This window comes from Akebia trifoliata, chromosome 2, assembly GCF_017979445.1.
Source record: "Akebia trifoliata isolate Shusen 1 chromosome 2, ASM1797944v1, whole genome shotgun sequence".
Lineage (NCBI taxonomy): Eukaryota > Viridiplantae > Streptophyta > Magnoliopsida > Ranunculales > Lardizabalaceae > Akebia > Akebia trifoliata.
In genome coordinates this window covers 4,933,270-4,952,733 of record NC_141376.1, presented here as the reverse complement: position 1 = coordinate 4,952,733, position 19,464 = coordinate 4,933,270, and the positions used below count along the sequence as shown (strand labels likewise).

The 19,464-nt window shown below is 34.6% G+C and overlaps 1 protein-coding gene across 1 annotated transcript; it reads left to right on the top strand.

The window, feature by feature from the left end:
- The first annotated feature begins 208 nt into the window (after nt 1-208).
- On the top strand, nt 209-954 carry LOC147409000 (uncharacterized). The gene has a single exon (XM_086424556.1). The coding sequence runs from the start codon at nt 341-343 to the stop codon at nt 851-853; it is 513 nt and encodes a 170-aa protein (XP_086280682.1). The 5' UTR covers nt 209-340; the 3' UTR covers nt 854-954.
- Nucleotides 955-19,464: the final 18,510 nt, after the last annotated feature.

The following is a 19,464-nucleotide window of genomic DNA, read 5'->3' as shown; positions in this document are numbered from 1 at the left end:
TGAAACCTAAGACTAGGCCCAGTCCTTATTTCCGTAATTATTAATGAAAAGTTGGGCTATTTGGTGAGGGCAGAACATTTATACAACCTGTCACAGGTTGGCGACTACTTGCACTCGTTTCAAAGAATGGACGTAATAAACGACAAAATATGCCGTGGACAAAAAGTCTTGACTACGATATTAATCTCCACTCTCTATAAATGGATCTCCGCCCATTTCTTCCTTCCAAGTTCCAAGCCTCTGTGGTCTGTGCTACACAACGAGGCATAATTGTAAACAAAGTAGCTGATCTTAAGTCCTAAGAAACAACTTTTGGACGAATCGACTCAGTGAGTTAAAGATGGGCATTTGCAGTTCGTGCGAGTCCACCTCGGTCGCGACGGCTAAACTGATACTCCAAGATGGAGAACTTCAGGAATTCTCTTACCCTGTTAGGGTCTCGCACGTGCTGCAGAAGCATCCAACAAGCTTTATCTGCAACTCAGATGAAATGGATTTCGATGATTTTGTTTCAGCTATAAATGCAAACGAGGAGCTCCAACCGGGTCAACTCTATTTTGTGATGCCGTTGAGTAGTTTAAGGCATCCGCTTCAAGCTGAGGAGATGGCCGCATTGGCTGTAAAAGCAAGTTCAGCTCTCATGAAGAGTGGGGGAGAGAAGAAAAGGTGTTGCCGTAATGGGGTCAATTCGGTAATTTTTGCCAGTAGTGAGAGACAATCAAAGCGAGAGATGGACGTTAGTGGTGGTTTGGTGGAGAAGAAGATGAGATCAACGCGTAGTGGTAGAAGAGGGCAAAAGTTTACGTCCAAGTTGACTGTGATTGCAGAGGACAGCTATGAAATGGGAAGGTGACAGGGTTGTTTTTTGTAAATATAATATTATTATATATGGCTTTCAAGCCTAAATTTTTTGAGAATTTTCATTAATTAAGAAAGTTGCTATTGGCACCCCAACTTTTACTTATTACACCTCAATTTTTTAAATTATTTCTTACGCCCCAAGTAAAGATTACACCTCGTTCTTCAAACATTAGGAAGGTATGGCTTAAAAATCTCTACCATTACAAAATATTATACACTCGGGTCGTTATGATTAGACTTATGAAATCTTAAATTCAAGTAACATAAATTTAGCGCAAAAAAAAAAAGTCAGAAATAAAAGAAGAGAGATACACGAACGATAGAAATTTTTTTGTGAGTATTTGTGAGGGATAATAGGAGCAGATGTTTTTATAGTTAATATCTGTCGTAATGGTTCATTAATCCATGAACTTCAAAAATTCTGATGGGCAAGTCCCTCAAGCCCTCACTTTAAATCCACCCTTAGAGAGAGAGAGATATTCCCAGCTATTCATTTATTTTTAATTAGGATGTTAAAAGTAAAAGTTGGGTGCCAATAGGGTAGCTCATTTAATTAATTATAATTTGTTACTTAAATTATTAAAATGCCCCTACTCATATGAAGTTGTTCTTTTAAGTCAAATAATTATGAAATATAAATGTGAGAAAGTCCACTTGGGGAGAACCCAAACGGCAAACTTTAGTGAAAGTGAAGTAAAATTTTGGAGTATTTTCTTGGCTCTTAACGGGGGTTAATTGAAAGTTCTTTTTAAATGTGGGATGACGAAGCTAGGACGAAGGAGAGACTAGAGAGGGGTCAAACGCGGCAATATAATTAGACATCATGAAAGCCAAAGGTGACGTGATGACGTAGAAGCAGAATGATGACGATAGATATATCAGATGGTGTGGATTTGTGGAGTATAATTTAATAAGACAAAAGACATGAACATTCACGGTACCCTCGTAGCGTCCATGCTTGGGTTGCATTCGGCAGCTGTTACAATATGATGGGAGAATGACAGGGGCGATGGGTGGGCCCGCTATCGTTGTTTGTTTCGTTGGATCTATTTACGGAAATGATGGTGAAAGTAGCGTAGGACTGCAAAGCACCTACCGAATTTTGTGTGATAATGGTAACAGTGGCCAGACGAAGTGAGAGGATAATTTTTCTTGTATTAAAATAGTTTTTTCATTTATTTTTACTATGAAAATAAGGTTCTGTTCCTTTTACAAGCAGTCGCAACTCCCAACACATCATGCACTTTAAAACTTAACTGTAGCAATTATAATTGGACTTTTCAAGAGCACAAACTAGCCGGACACTTGGATAAGATATTAACGCGTGGGTTTACAGGCTACTTAGGTATTCGATTTTCATTTCTCGAAAAGCAACTCTCAAAATCAATTACCGGAACTGGTTGCCTAGGTTACCCGTATTTCTCTTCTGGACTTTTCACATTTTCATCACGATAAGTTGGAATGACAGAAAGTGGAGAGAGTATGATCCACAAAACGTTTACAGAGAATCCGAAGGGAATGGAGCAGAGAGCAGGGCCCTCCATTTTGGAATCGAAGATAACGACAATGGAAGCGATTAGCGGGAAATACAGACACTATTCTTTAGTCAAAATTTAATAAATCAAATATACAAACAATTTCTTTATTTATAGATTGGTCAATGATAATCTGATTATCCCCACGTGGCACATTCCAACGACTCTCCTCATATGATTAAGTTTGGGAATCGTAGATTTGTATGTCTCGAGATATATAAAATTTCTTGGGGATACACATTTTTATGAGAAAGTGCAATTGTGTATCCCGAGGTATTCAAATCTATGGTACTTGAACTTATCATGTCACGCGATAAATTTGGGGGTCAAACTCAAAATCAATAAGCGATGAGTGGAGAGGTTCAGGATCTTATAAGGAGTGAAACAAAGAAAATTTGCATCTGTTGTAGAACTAAACTCAACGTGCCCCCGCACGTGTGAGCTGCATTGAACCAAAGCATATGGAGATATAAATTAGATGACGTGAAAGAAATAAAGACCCACTTTGATATCATGATAAATTTGATGGTTCAACTCAAAATCAATTAACAATGAGTGAAGAAGTCCGGGATCTTATAAGGAGTGAGATAAGACAATTTCTGTCCGATGTGAGACTAAATCCAACATTGGGAGAGTCAATGGAGAGTGCCACGTGGGGTACTCAAATTATCACGATTCTTTATAGACTTCTTAAAGAGTTAACTTTTAAGGAGATTTCTTCATTGTTATCTTATAATTTCAATCTAACCATGCCTCTATTATAATAATTTTCCTCTTTAAGTTGAATTATTTTTATTCTTGATCAAATTACTTTTATCTTTACGATAATAGGGAATTTAGGATATTATAATATGACTCGTCAGGCGGCATACTCAAATGACTCCTTAACGTGGACAAGTTCAAGAATCGGAGATTTGAACATCTCAAGATACATTTTTTATGTGGAAGTGCAATTGTGTATCCCAAGGTGTTCATATCTACAGTATTTGAATTTATCACGTCATGGGATTACTTGAATATGCCATCTGACGAGTCATATTATCACGACTTTATTTATAAAGAGAATGATTCAAAGATGAATATATAGGATAACTAATAGTAACAGTTACTGTGAGCAAAATATGACCAAAGATGATGTAGATCTCACAAGTGGTTGCATTTCGATTCGAACAAACTTGGCTTATAAGTCTTACCGTACAAAACTGACAATCTAGGCGTGCCCGTTCATAGTGGCCTGATTAATTCACTCAAGCACCCAAACCCTAGTTGTCATTTTCATTTGGACTATACGCCCATCAAGTTGTTCTTTTTATTATTATTATTTCCAAGGACTAATGATGTTCCTAATTTACTCCTCAAAAAATTATATAAGATTGATATTTGATATACATCACCTTGGTGGGACCTGTCATATAATGTTCAGAAGTTCACTTATGTGTGTTATTATTATAATATCATTGTGGGGCTTGGCAAAGGTTGTACAAGTGATGTTAAATGAATACAATGATGTATAAATTTATTCTGCTAAGACTCATTAAAATCAACCCCACTTTTTCTTTTTCATTTTACTTTTATAATGATAACAACATAATTTTTAAATGTGAGCTCAAACTCCTTGATTTACAATGAAAAACAATCAAGAAAAATGTAAGATACATGTGATTTGACTCAGCCTATGTGCACATATGAGAGATAATAGAATTTCAATCTATTGAGGAAAATTACAAGTGTGTGTGAACCTTTATCTTGTTCAATCCATGTTCTTTGATCTCCCTTTCAATTGATGATGATCAAAATTTAAAATTATGTGTTTGATTGCATTTGGGGATACATTCCAATAATTAAATCAATCTTAAATACGACAAAAAATAAAATTGATTTATTTAAGATTATGTATCTTTACCGTCTTTATTTATTTATTTATAGACTCTCAAATCCTTGATTTTATCGTATGACACTCTAGCTATATCATTCTTCTGGTCATTGTCAACTTATTAGTTTTGTGTAGTAAATATTCAAAAAATGAGAAATTAATTAATATAACTCTAAATCTCTTATAAAAAAAATATTTAATAAATTTAATGTATATCTATATGGCTCTTGGGAGTTGATTCGAATTAAGAGATGTGAAAGTTGAGAGGAGTTTCTAGTTTTGAAAGCACATATTGAGAAAGATATTAGTGCAGCTTAATATTTGTATATCATCTTTTCTTTTAGAGTGTTGATTTTTTAACTCAAAAATAGACGTGACATGTGCAAGAACAGTAGAATTTCCCCCTCTCGATATACACAACTGCACATCCCCATAGACATGTGCAATTGTGTATCTTGAGAAAAAAATTCTACAGGTCTTGCACATACCACATTAGTGAGCATCAGAGTTGAGTTAGAAAATCATTACACTTTCTTTAAACCGTAAGGGAGAATACTTCGCTATGGAGACCAGGTGAGCCCATAAATTTAGGGCCTACCCCTAATGCCGAACATACTATGAAATAACTTGCTTAGTTATTTATCTATGGATTTTTTTTTTCTTTTTGTTCATAGTGCTCACAAATTTCAGGATCCACCCATCACATAAGCCTGTGTGTATTGAATGGCATCCCCAATTTACATAATTACCTTTTTTAGGTTTTCATGTGGCACACGCAAGATAGTCTATGAGCACTATGACGAGAAATTTCATGAGCCAAAAATCACTCATTTATGACCAGCGGTTTGACCCTTTTCACCATTGATTCCTACTGAATAGCGAACAATTAATTCACTAATAAAACTGCTTTTTAGTGTCTATACTTTCATTGAGCTTTTGATGTAAACATTCAAGGGGTTAGTCAGTCAAAAGAGTATTCAAAAGGCCTTTTTTTTTTTTTTTTTTGTTGTTGAAGAATTCGCCCAATGTACAATATTAGAATAATTTGAGTATAATTAAAATTTTAAATATACATAGTCAAATGTTTAACCAATTTTTTTAAAGACAATGTTGTTATGATTTATGGAAGTTTATGATATTGGTCAACAAGGAAGTGTTTTCGTACTCTCACTAATATTATAAAAGTTCCTAATTATATTTCTGACTTGTGTATATTCTCTTTATTATTCCATGAAAGGATGTAATCTGTCTCTCCGTAGTGAAATTGATGTTGATTCATGGATACAAACATGACATATTAATAAAATGTTGTCTTTCTTTCGAACCTGAATTCTAAATTTTCATGGGCTCCACTTGGCGTTTTGGCCTCTTCTCTCATCATCATTAGTTTCATTTATTCTGTATTTGTATTTGTATTTGTATTTGCTGACCATATTGTTGAAATATCTATATTATAAGGATTCTCTATTTTCTGATCCGTAACGAATGGGAGACTGGAAGAAATGAGAAATATCTGTTATCTCATATTTTATTTTTAAATCATTGTCTCCAGATATCACCTTCATCATCTATAAATTAAAAATAGTCCCAATTCAATTCTGGGTCCAATTTCCCTAAGTCTTATCCAATCGGCATCTCTCCTTTTCCATCAATTTCAATTTCCGCTAGTAAGTAACCAGCCAGAGTTTTATTCATAGAATTGTATGCGGGTCCAAAGTTCATTTCTTTCTTTCTTTATTTTGATTCAACCGAGTTGATTAGTCGACACAGAATCCAGATTAATTGCACAAAATTGTTTCCAACAATTTGTCGATTACTTGCATCATGAGCCCTAGAAAACTCATCATAGCACCCCCACAATTTTGCAATCCAATTTCATCCAAGAAATGGGGTTGGGGCCTACCCTTCTCCCATTAATAAGACGTGGTCTTTCTACTCGTCAATATGGTGAGCTTCCTCTTGTAAACAATGCTATTGGAGGTGGAAGGACATGTTTGACACAACTGAGCACTTATAAGGTGATAGCTTTGGTAGGACCCTTTGATACAAGCCAACAATGTAGTATCTCTTCGAAGTACTTATCAAATGTGTTAACCCCAATCAACTACTCCTAAAGATTGATCTGTTGAAGAAGAGAACTATAAATATAAGAGGGTCATGAGGTTTAACTTGGGTATGACACACCCAAGAGCTGAGGAAAATATACACTCAACATATGGGAAAGATGCAACTATGAATATAAGAGGGTTACAAGTAGATTTGAGGCATGATACGTGAGCACGTGACACCTGGAGCAGAGGTGGATAACATAACACTCAACACTCCCCCTCACCCATAAGAGTGGAAAATTCCCTCGAGGAGAGTTGAACCCGTGACCTATACAAACCTAGCGGGACTTAAGTGAGGTATGACTTACTTGAGAGGAGGAAAATATATACTCAAACACCACCCTCACCCATAAGGGTAGAAAGATTCGAACCTGTGACTTATACAAACCTAGTGTTCTGATACCATGTTAAGCAACTAATTACTCCAAAAGACCGATCTTTTGGAAAGGAGGACAACTATGATTGTAAGAGAGTCATGAGGCTTAATTGGAGTATGACACACCTGAGAGTAGAGGAACATATACACTCAACAAAATACTTTCCTCACAGATTCATTTTCAGTATCAAGACTGAGAAGGTATGGGACACATGCAAACCTATTTGAAAACCTGGAAACATAGATGATAGCGAACACATTAGCGTAGTTGAAGCTATGCACCACAGCGATGGAAATTTGTCACACATATTTAAGTTAAAAAATAAAATTCTCCCTTTTTCACAATCACAGCTTTAACAGGAAATCACCCTTGAAACAATACATGTCAATACAAAGTGTTTTTATTATTCCACAAAGAGTTTTTATTATTTTATGGCCAGCTTTTGCTGGTTAGCAAAATAGTGAACAAAAATAAACAAGTCTACAAAGTGAAGGTTTACATTATTTGGATCAAATTCATCAACCATTCAATGATGCATTCATCCCCTATTGTATATGTACATATGTGTGTCACATTGGTAGTAGGCCTTGTAAATGTGAAGTGGTTGGTAAAAGTGATTTTTGAATAACATATGTGAGAGAAACATGTGAAAATGTAATATTTGATTTTTCTTGTAAATAACTTAAAAAATATAGGCAAATACATATTTTCAAAAGTAACCATCTTAGATTGTAATATGTAGCAAAAATGATCAATTCATGTACTTCGATGTTTTTTTGCTTTTGGAGGGCAAAATAGTTCATTTCCATTCTTTCCAACATATTTACATGAACTTTAAGAATATTTTCCTTGAGATTTCAAATTAAGTGATGAAGGCTACTAAGGGGATTTCCCATTAAATGATTGACCTACCAATAGATTTTAAAGAATAACTCACCAATGGTATGCTTCCTTGGACATTGGGACTAATGAGATATTGCCAAGTGACACATTTTGGGGAGAATAAATGAGAGAGTTGCTAATAAAAAGAATGAATGAGAGAGCTGTTAATCAAAAAAGGATAAATGAGAAAGTGTTTTGTGTACCTTGGAAAGGGACAAATAGTCCATGGGTTAAGTGGATTTGATTTGGGCTTTGATTTAAATCTTGGGTTTTTTTTTTCAAGTTAAATGGGCCAAAAGCCATCTTACTTTTTATTTAGGCCTTTTACTTTGATTATGGGCCTTGTCCAAGATCTATGAGGCCTTTTATTGACAGGCTCGCACAATTTGAGGTGTCTACAATGATGTAGGGGTGCAACTAAGTCCGGTTCGATTATGGGTTAAGAAAATGTAGAACCAATCAATTTGCTTTGGTTCTCGGTTTAAGTTTTGTATAGAACCGAATCAAACCAAGGATCGAACCCTTATAACATGATTAAGTATATATCAAGTTAGTTATGATTTAGTTCCGGGTTAAGAAAATGTAGAACCAATCAATTTGATTCAGTTCTTGATTCAAGACTTGTACATAAATGAACAAAACCAAAAATCGAAACCCTTACATAAAATGAATAAGTATACGTTAGTTATTATGGATTGGTGCATGAAAGAAAGTGGAGGATGGTAGATATTTTTGTATTGTGCTTATTGCTTTGGAGTTAGAGCATAAATTAATGACTTATTATATGAAATATTTCATATTTATTTATTTTTCATTAAAATGTTTGTTACTTCCAAGAAGGTTTATAAGACATTGGCAACTTATTGAACCGAACTGAACCAAACTAACCTTAGTTCAATTTTGTTTGGTTCGGTTTTATGGGCAATTTGCTTCAATTCTAGTTCTTTCTAGTAAAACCGACCTTATTCGTTTGATTCTAATTTGTTCCTAAACCGAACCAAGTTGGACTCTTACAATTATGATGGCAATAGTAATTACAATGATGATGATAATCAAGACCATCTCGAGGAGGATGACATTAAGGTCATTTTCTTTTAGCCTATACGAGAAGAAGGCATGCCTTTAGTTTGAAACTATATAAGGAATCTCCAATATTTACAAAAAGGAAGAGGGGGCGTATAATCAGGGAGTAGTTGGATGCTCTAAGAGGCTCTTACATATAACATACTTCTCATAATCGAAGGATATGACGCACCAAGTTATACAATTATTTGGTTATCGACAGATAGTCTTTCATATATTGCTTATGTGAGGGCTTTCTAAAAAATTATAAAATAAAAAAACTTCAATTAGAAAGACGTTCGTGAACAAAGCTAATATATAATTCAAGATATAGAAATTCATGACCATAAAGTTCTATTTAGTACCCATGCATAAAAGAGAAGAAATATGTAAAAAATACTAATCGAATGAAAAATGGAAGAACTTTGCAATATGCAAAAGAGTAGTCTAACAAAGTGAACTAAAGGGAGGAACTTGTAAACATTGTGGGAGGCCATTTAAACATGTTGATCATCAAAACAAGCAAAATAACAGGAAAAAAAAATGAGATTCAAAATTATTATTAGCAAATGTAAAGGTGCAATCTAATTTCTATCATGACCTATATAAAAAAAAAAACGACATTGTAAAACACAATTGAAATTAAACTCAAAATCAGAGGAAAACTAAGATGAATCATTGATGGAACTCAAAATCATAATTTGCTAACACATCTGCAGCAGAGTTAGCTGGTCTCTACACTTGGTGAACAAACCACGAATGATTAGGAATTGGGAATAGGGTCTTAATCAATATCTCGATGGAACACATGTCGTTGGGCTACATATGCATGATATTTTCATGGCTTAGCTTCTCACAACATTAGTGTGGACCACTCAGATGGGCTGTGGATCTGGGCTTTGTGTTTGAAACCACATGAACGTACATCCACCACCTTTGCCAAGTAATTGCCATACAAAATTTGTTCCAAGGTCCACCAAACATTCTTTCCTTGTTTCTTTATTTTCTTCTACGCGGCTCCTAGCTATCACATTTAGGGTATGTTTGATTGCATATGGAAAATAGGGTGGAAAATCAATTTCCATGGAAAATGACATTTTTCAAGTGTTTGATTGCACATGGAAATGGAAATTCATTTTCCATCCCATTCAAAAAGTCCACTAAATCATGGATTTCACTTTCCCACCCATATGGGTGGGAAAATGAAATCCACCCATATTTTCCATCCTCAATTCTTCCCTACCACCACCACCATCACACTAACCTTGCCATTGTCGTCATCGTCGTCGCCGTCGTCACCATCGCCGTCACCGTCACTGTCGCCGTCGGCTCCGTCTCCGACCATCTTCTCTCTCTCTCTCTCTCTTTCTCTCTCTCTCTCTTCTTCTTCTCCTTCTCCATCCCTCACCTCCTCTGCCACCACCACCACCACTACCACCACGTTTTCCCCCTATCTTCCTCACTTACCTCTGTCGCCGCCGTCGCCACCTTCGCCACCGTCGCCACATCCTCCCCCTTTCCTCTTCCTCGTCATATTCTTCTTCCTCTCCCCCTCCTCTCATCTTCTTTCTCCTTCTCCTCTTCTTCTTTTTTCTCATATTTTTTCCATGATTTTATCCAAGTGAAATCAAACAATGGAATTTGATTTTCCAACCCTACCTATTTTCCACTACTAATTTTCCATGGATTTTAAATTCCATGGAAAGTGACTTTCCATGCAATCAAACATACCCTTAGTGATTTGTACTTTAATCATCTCTCTCTCTTTCTCTAAAATTTTTTTTTTTTTTTAAAGAAACTTTTGATTCTTTCCGATTGGACAACACCTTGACTGCTCGTACAAATACTGTGTGGGTCCCATTATTAGAATAGATTTTTGTGAAAAAGGCAGGGGTGCTTTGGTAAATCTACAACTTAATGAGAATGGAATCTCGTTGTTTTCAAGTTTGATTGAGGTTCGAGGAAAAGAACGTCGAACTAAATCAAGGCCCATCAAATTAATTTGAAATTGGGATTTTTCGAAAAGTGTGTTTTTTAATTATTAGGAATCAGATGTTTCTGAGAAGGAAATAGCAGAGCTAGACAGTCAGTGAAGGAGGATAACGTAACATCATCGCGATAAAAACTTACGAAGGTTACACGAAATTTTCCTTATTTAACTTAGGTTGGCCCCCACTAATCCAATCGATCACTTCTACATTGCACCTTTTAGGAATCAGACTAGCATGACTATCTTAATAAAATTTAAAATCTTACTAATGGTTGTTGGGTCTATGTGGATCATCAAATTGATAATTCAACACAATAATCTTCTAGATTTCTTGAAAAAATTCAAATTCAGAATAATAAAATTAAAAAAAGAATCATTTTAGAGAAGGTGTTGAAAATGAATGACTATTAATTTTCAAAATTAAAAAAAAAAAATTCTCTAGAATTCTTAGAATTTTGTTCTTTATAAACCTATGACATTAGATCATGTTTTAAAATGTCACAATTTGATGTGATTAAGATCCACTCTCATCAATTTGAATTTTATGAAGATCACTATTACAAGGTTTGCCTTGTAACAAACTAGATAAAATAAGATTTAGTGAGTAACAAACATGATAAAGTAAGATTTTTTTAGAATTGTCATAATTGCGAACGATTTTTTTTTTTTTATAATAAAAATCTCTTATATTTCAAAGGATTTAATGGCCATTTTTGTCAAAAAAAAATAATAATAATAATAATATTATATGTAAAAGTCACCTTGGACATTGACTTCCGATGATTTCTGTTCCCTATAAAATCACTTATCCAACAAATTTAAAACAACCCACAAATCAAACCATCTGTCTCTCTTCATAGTCCATAGTCCATACCCACATGGGCATCTGTGCTTCCTCCCAAACCACAAGTATAGGGGGTGGTATAAGTTGGCTATCCACGGCCAAGCTAATCCACTTGGATGGTACACTAGAGGAATTCAAGCAGCCAATCAGAGCAGAGCACGTCCTCTCCCACAACCCCAACCACTTTCTCTGCAACTTGGACACTATGTACCTCGATTCGTACGTGTCGCACGTACCAGAGACAGAGGAGTTGCAACTCGGTCAAATTTACTTCCTCATGCCACTCTCACAATCTCATATCCTTCTCTCAATATCACACTTATGTGCTCTTGCCATCAAGGCTAGCACTGCCCTTGGTAAACAACATGTCGAGCTTTCGTCACCTTGGAAAGGTAGACAGGGTGTCAGTTTACAAGCCGGATCTTTGGGAGGTTGTTGTCAGATTCCGGGAGGATTAAATGTTGTCGGATTGGGTTCTCAGGTCAGTCGTGGTAATCGAGGAATTGAGTATTAATTAGTATTAGAAATGTTGAAGACGAACATGACATTGAAAGCAAAGACAAAAACAAAAAAGATTAATGTATCTATCATGCATGATGGGCTGGGCCCATTCTTTATGTGTTCACATGGTGTGTAACGGGCTAAATGGCTTATATTATATAATATTTGATGGATGCAGCCTTTTGATTATGACATTCATGTAACCCCAGCCAAAATCATGATTCTTCCATTGATGGGTTTATTGAGAAAAAGCTAACTTAATTTCAAATTCTGAAGCATAGAAAACGAAATAAATTAATAATCGTGAGTAGTATTTGTAATTGGTTTTTGCAAGGGAAGCTTATTGTGGGTGAAATTTTTTGCTAGATATAAACAACAAAGACCACAAGCTAGCTCCTGGTAGAAAACATTGAAAAATGATTTCGAAATTGTAAAATGTTTTTTAAATCAAATATTACTAATAGAGTCCTGATAATATGACTCGCCAGATGGCATACTCAAATGACTATGACGTGAATAAGTTCAGGAACTGTTGATATGTACACCTTGGGATACACTGTTTTATGGGGAAGTGCAATTGTGTATCCCCGGTGTAAAGATCTACAATTACGAACTTGTCCATGTCATGTAGTCATTTTAGTATGCCACCTGGTGAGTTATAGTATCTCCACTCTTACTAACATGTTGATGTCACTTGGACCCAAAAAACAAAATGAGGGATTCAAACTCTTAAAATTTCAAAATATACAAGGAATGAAGATGTTTGTTTGATGATACACAATTACTTAAGCAAACACGAATCGTTAAAAAACCAGATACCATGGTTGCAATGCATGGTGATAAACAAAATCTCATTGAAGTGTAATTTTTAAGTCATATTCAATGGGGCAACATTTAAGGGTTCAATGGGCTCGTTCAAATGGTTTTTTATTGAGTCGTGATGATATGACTCTCTAGGTGGCATACTCAATCGACTCCCTGATGTGATAAGTTTGGAACCATAGGTTTGTATGCCTTGGGATACAAGATTTCCTCGAAATACACTTTTTAATGGGGAAGTGCAGTCATGTATCTCAAGGCATACAAATCTACGATTCTTGAACTTGTCACGGCAGGGAGTCGATTGAGTATGCTACATTATCAGGACTCTTTTTTGTTTGAGTCATGCTACACTGCATGCACTGGATTCAACACTGAACTGACTTGATAGTCCACAGATAACCATAGATTTATTTCCCTAATATACATGTCAGAAAATCAATGATTTTCTATGCATTGCCAGATCAGCTTAGTGTCCAACGCAAGTAGTCAAGTACTTTCCTTTTTATTCGTTTGTCGAATAATGCTGGAGTGAGCTCAAGATTGACCTCGATCAAGTCACACTTTACTAACATGGAGGTGCGCATAGAACCATAAATGCTTTTCATTTGTATCTCGGTGAAAAACTTTTATGGTTCCGTACACAATTCCCCGTCAACAAAGTGTGAACTGAGGTCACGTACACTAGCACAGCTCTTATTTTTATTTTTTGGGTGAGGGGTACTGGATAGTTAGCAATTCGAGTGATATTTGCTCAGAGCACCTCAAATTTAAAAAAGGGAGAAAATTTCTTGATCGCTTCACCTTGGGGCATTCAAAAACATGATCCAATGTCATGGGTCGAAGATGACGAAATTCTATGAACTTTTCAAAAAAAAAAATTCAAAATATTTAAATTTAAATTTAGGAGCTTAGTAACCATACATTTTCAACACCTTGGATCAAGATTGAAAAAAAAAAAAAAAAATATATATATATATATATATATATATATATATATATATATATATATATATATATATATATTTAATCCGAGTTTTTACTTGAAATCTAGAAGGTGGTTGTGTTAGATTGTCAATGTGAAAATCCATGAGGGCAGGACCACTCTTTATAAGATTTAAAATCAATTAAAAGTTCAGGGCAGGGATAGTTAAGCTGGAGAGAAATTTTCTCTGTTGATTTTGTCTTTTGGGCCACACGCATGTCAAACGACTGGGGCGTTCTAAGCAAAATATCACTAGCAATTCGAATGTGAAAAAATTCAAGTACATATAAACTTAACATTATGTAGTTTGAATAAAATACTGTAGACTAGCAAAAATATTAAAAAATAGTTCTCAATTAAGTTTTCCTAAAAATTATGCAGTTAAGACACATTCTTTTATGTAATGCTTATCATTACGTGAAAAAATTATAAATTTGATGTTAAGGTCCATTAAATTTATTTAGATTTAGTTAAATGCGATGGACCTTAGTATCGAATTTACCCTTTTTTTCACGTAGTATGTGTGAGAATTTTCTAAGAAATTGTAAGAAACATACCTTAGAAAGACGTCATTAACAAAGCTATTATATGATTCAAGATATTGAACTTCATGATCATAAAGTTTTACTTAATTAGTACCCATAAAAGAGAAGAAAGATAAAAAAACCAGTGTTTAAAATATCATATTGGACCTGCGGTTTCGTCGGATTTATTAGAAATTTTGGTTTGGTTCATTAAGAACCGTTGGCTTTTATAAATCAAGGGTCCAACAGTTAAAAAATGACCGACTTGATGAACCATGCTTTCCTTAAAGTTGAAAGAAGCCCTCTTAAATAAGAAGTGGACTAACACTTTTATTGTGGAACAACTCGCAATTATATCACCATCGAAATTTTTCGAGAGATTTATAAGAAACCTTCTTATATTGAGTTATCTAACAATGAAAATGCATGTAAAAAAACTCAAAACATGCAAGGGTTTTTCTAAGAAAAAGCTTAATAAATTAAAGGGTGGTTACCAATATATTTATATAGGTCAAATACAAGGGTCATATACAAAATCCAACATTGTGCCAAACATTATTCAATATTTGACTTGACCATAGAGAATTATAGATCATCCTCATAAAAAATCAGTTCATTATAAAATTTCTAACTTCAATTTACAAGTTGAAGAATCGTGGATCATCCAATCTTTGTAAATCACTTTTGATGCGGTTAAAATTTTTGGAATGGGCTGATTTTTGGTGAGGATGATACTCTCATCATAGAGATCACTCTCACTAAAAATTCGCATATTCTGAAACTTCTAACCCACATATTGAAAAATGTTTGGCATAATGTTTGATTTTATATATGGCCCTTGAACGCCCCCCTCCCCTATATGTATTTATAGGAAATAAGAATCGGCTCGACCAAATTGAACTCTAGTTGGACCGGGATTTGACCTGTGATACACAATTTCAGTTTGATTGTCAATCTGACTTGTAAAACATTGCAAACAAGCAAATTGGATTAAAAATAAAAGCATTTCACAATATGCAAAGGATATACCAAAGAGAAATAAAGGAAGGAACTTGTAAACATTGTAGATCCCATTTAAGCAAGTTGATCATCAAAACAAGCAGAAAAACAAAAAGTAAGATTAAAATGCAATGGTGCTCAATCTAATTTCTACCATGACCTATAGAAAAAATATTATCTAACAAGATTGAAATTAAACTCAAAATCAGAGGAAAATTAAGATCAATCATTGATGGCACTCAAAATCATAATTTGCTAACACATCTGCAAAAGAGTTAGCTTGTCTCCACACGTGATGAACAACCCATGACCAATTAAGAATTGGGAGTAGGCAAGAGCAGATTTACAGTGGGCACAATGGGAGTAATTGCCTTCGCAATTAAAAAAAAATTTTCACTATCCTCTTGAGAATTTGATATATTTTAAGTTTGCCTGCACAAACTTTTGACAATTGCCCTCACAATTTTATAATATAAAAAAAAAAAAAAAAAATTGCATTATCCTCTTGAGATGATATATTTTGAGTTTGCCCCCACAAATTTTTGGTAGTTGCCCTCATCCCATTTAAGTTTTTGGGTTTGATATTGCCCTTTGACTTAGGTCTTCTCTCAAACTAATAAGAAATAATCTAAATGCCCTTTTCTACAACCTCTAAAAAAAATTTATGAATTTTTTCTTCAATACTACTCATCTTCATGTTCTTCAATCATATCGGGACAACTATAATTTGTCCCCACTACAAGAAAATCTGAGAGTAGGGTCATAATCTATATCTTAATGTAACACATGAGGTTGCTACCATATGCCTGATATTTTCATGGCTCCCACAACATTAATGTGGACCACTCAGATGGGCTGTGGATCTTGGCTTTGTGTTTGTATAATGGACATGAACATACATCCGCCCATCATGTATAATGGACCTTTGCAAGTAATTGCCATACGAACTTTGTGCCAAGGTCCACCAAACATTCTTCCTTGCTTTTTAATTTTTCTTCGACGCGGCTCCTCCTGATCACATTTAGACCATGGAGTGCTTTGTACTCTAGTTAATCATCTCTCTCTCTCTCTCTCTCTCTCTCCCTCTCCCTCTTTAAAAAAGTTTTTAAAAGAAAAGCTTTGATTCTTCTCTTGGGGAAAACATGTTGACTGAATTATTGGTTCGATTTACCAGAGGGGGTGCTTTGGTAAATCTACAACTTAGTTAGAATGGAATCTCGTTGTTTTTTTTTGATTGAGATTCGTGGAAGAACGTAGAAGTCCCATCAAATTAAATTAGTTTGACATTTTGGGACTTAGGCAATAAAGCTAAAGTGTGTTTTTTTATTATTATTAAGGAAAAGAGGTTTCGAAGAAGGAAATAGGAAACCGCTTACATGGTTTTGTCAAAAAGCTAGTGTGAGTGCAGCTCACGTCGAGTCGAGGATAACGTGACATCGCCGCGGACAAACTTACGAAGCTTACACGAAATTTTCCATGTTTAACAAGATTGCCCCCAATAGTCAAATCAATGACTTCCTCTGTCCCACCCCTTTTTTTCTCAGGAATTTTTTAAATTCCTTATAAAATATATTGTTTATCGTGTTCCCTAAAACTAGTATATAGATTAAAAAACTTATATAAAAAAGGCAGAGATGGAATAATGAATAAGGGATTGATCAAATAATATGCAAAATTATCTAGGTTACATTTATCTAGAAAAAATAAGTACATCTCGAGATTTGTGTTATTAGTTGTTGTTAAGATACCTGATTGTAACCCCCAAGAGTTGGCTAAATGGTAATTTCGAACTGATAAGGGATTAAAGCCCATCGTGAGTTCGATACCCATTATGAACATTAATTCCTTAGGGGTTACTTGTGAGGGTACAACCTCATTTATCTGATGCGTGTGATGTGCGAGCTTTACATGTGCCCCGAGACTAGTCCTTGGACAAGACCATGGTCTATCTACTATCTACAAGGATACAAAAAATATTAAACTGCATTCTTTGTGGAGGAAAAAATTGGGATGTCATCGATTTCCATATTCCTACATTAAACATTCTCTTTTGGGTTGGTTTTATTGATTAATCACACACTTAAAACTTAAAATAGAGAAGAAAAGAAGACAAGAAACTTATTTATAAGATTCATGGCAAATCCAACGTTTACATCCCCCAATGCTCCAAATAGATAAAAACAATTAATAATAGTAAACAGCCAATCAATAATAACCAAAATAAGAAAATCTCTTCATTAGTTATGAATTTCCTTTTGGGGAATCCTTTCCTTATCAAATTATACCAAAATCTAATAATATTGCGTGGTACAATAGATGAGGGGTGTATAACTAGGAAGGTACATTTAGATTGCTCTAGGAATGCATGCCAATCAAAACCTAAAGATTTGTATCAAAATACCACATTTTAGTGTCACGTGCCCGATCTAGATAAAATATTACTTTATCCAAAATAGTTATTGTTAGGGATTAATGTAAGTTTATAGGAACACAATTTTTTTTATTATGGAGAATCCTTATAATCTCAACCATTTGATTATGGCAAGCCCAAAAGATGAATTTGGGTTAGCGTTTTCCTTTCAACAAAGAGTTGCGTTAGGTTCCTCTTTAGGTCTTTTTTTCTAATTTAACGTTTCGTTAATTCTTATTAAATTCCTTCATTTTCTTAGTTCAAGGATTTTGCTTTTCACTCCTGTCCTTATTGCATCATTAACTTGAATAGATCTGGACTAATCCCTTTGTAATGTCACGCTCAAATGAGATTTATCATGAATAATTTGATTGAAAGCTTGGGTCATAAACCTCATGAGCAATCCTCTTTTGTATTTTTCGATGATTGAGAAAGCGTCACGCGACAAAGAAACAAAATCACTTCATTTAAATTTTGGAATTCAGTGATCATTCATTTTCAAAGTCTTTGATCATGTAAAAAAAAGATTTGTTTTTTTTTTCTATTTTCTTTTTTGAAAATGTTAAAACTGATAGGCACGAACTCTATGGGGTTGAGGTGATATTTTTTTGGGAGCAGATTCTCTGTAACCCATTTTTCCTGTAATTCTGTAGTTAAATTCAATAGTTGAGTGTTTGCCACATCATCAAGAAAAATTACATCTATTTGTTTAAGTTTTGAAGTTCACTAACCGTCCATTTGAAACATATGATCTGAGCAAAATAATGTTTTTTTTTTTTCAAATATTATCTAAACCATAAGTATAAGAGGATTGATTTGTTATTCATTATTATTCAATTTAATGTTGTGTGGACCATAGAATAAGAATTGTAGAGAGTTACAGGAAAATGGGCTATAGAGGATTTGGTCCCCTCTTTTTTTTTTTCTTTTTATAACGGGGTTGTCCAGACTTATGTCCAAGTACGAGGACTAGATGAGCCAAGGCATACGGGTCCCTCCCTTGGGCACATGCAACACCCGCACATCACATGCACCAAGGAAGTGAAGGAGCGCCTTCACAGGTGGTCCCAAGTAAATATTGTTCATACTGGGTATCGAACACACAACCTGTTGACTCTCACTACTTATTGGATCTGAAATTGCTATTGAGCCACCCTCTCGGGGTTAGTTGTTCCGCTCTTTCATAGCATAACTCCTCAAATCTATTCAATAATAATCTCAAATTATATGTAGACTCGTGATAATCTAACTCCCTTTTTTGTAGGCTCCCTTCATAGAATTGTTGATCATTTTCTTCGAAAACACTAGAATATATATTTATGATTTTGCATGATAATGTGAAGGGAGCGTACAAAAAAAAAGGAGTCCGATTATCAGGACTCTAGGTATGACATCGTGATTTGTGATAAGGAAAAGACAATTTTTTTATGAGCACATTTTTTTATTATTAATACATAGCTTAAAACAATTATTTCACATATGGATATATATACATTTCAATGGATTTAAAGGGTATTTTCGTCACAATAAAATAATGTAAGATGTAGACGTGTCACCATAGAATGTAGACCTTGACTGACTTCCACTGCTTTCTCCTGTCTATAAAACCACAACCCCAAAATCGCTCATCCAACAAATTTAAAACAAGCCACAAATTAATCCATCTCTCTCCACAGTCCACACTTGAAACCCAC

Bases quoted from the DNA above. Each gene is read 5' to 3' on its own strand.
- LOC147409000 (XM_086424556.1), top strand. From the start codon at position 341: ATGGGCATTTGCAGTTCGTGCGAGTCCACCTCGGTCGCGACGGCTAAA.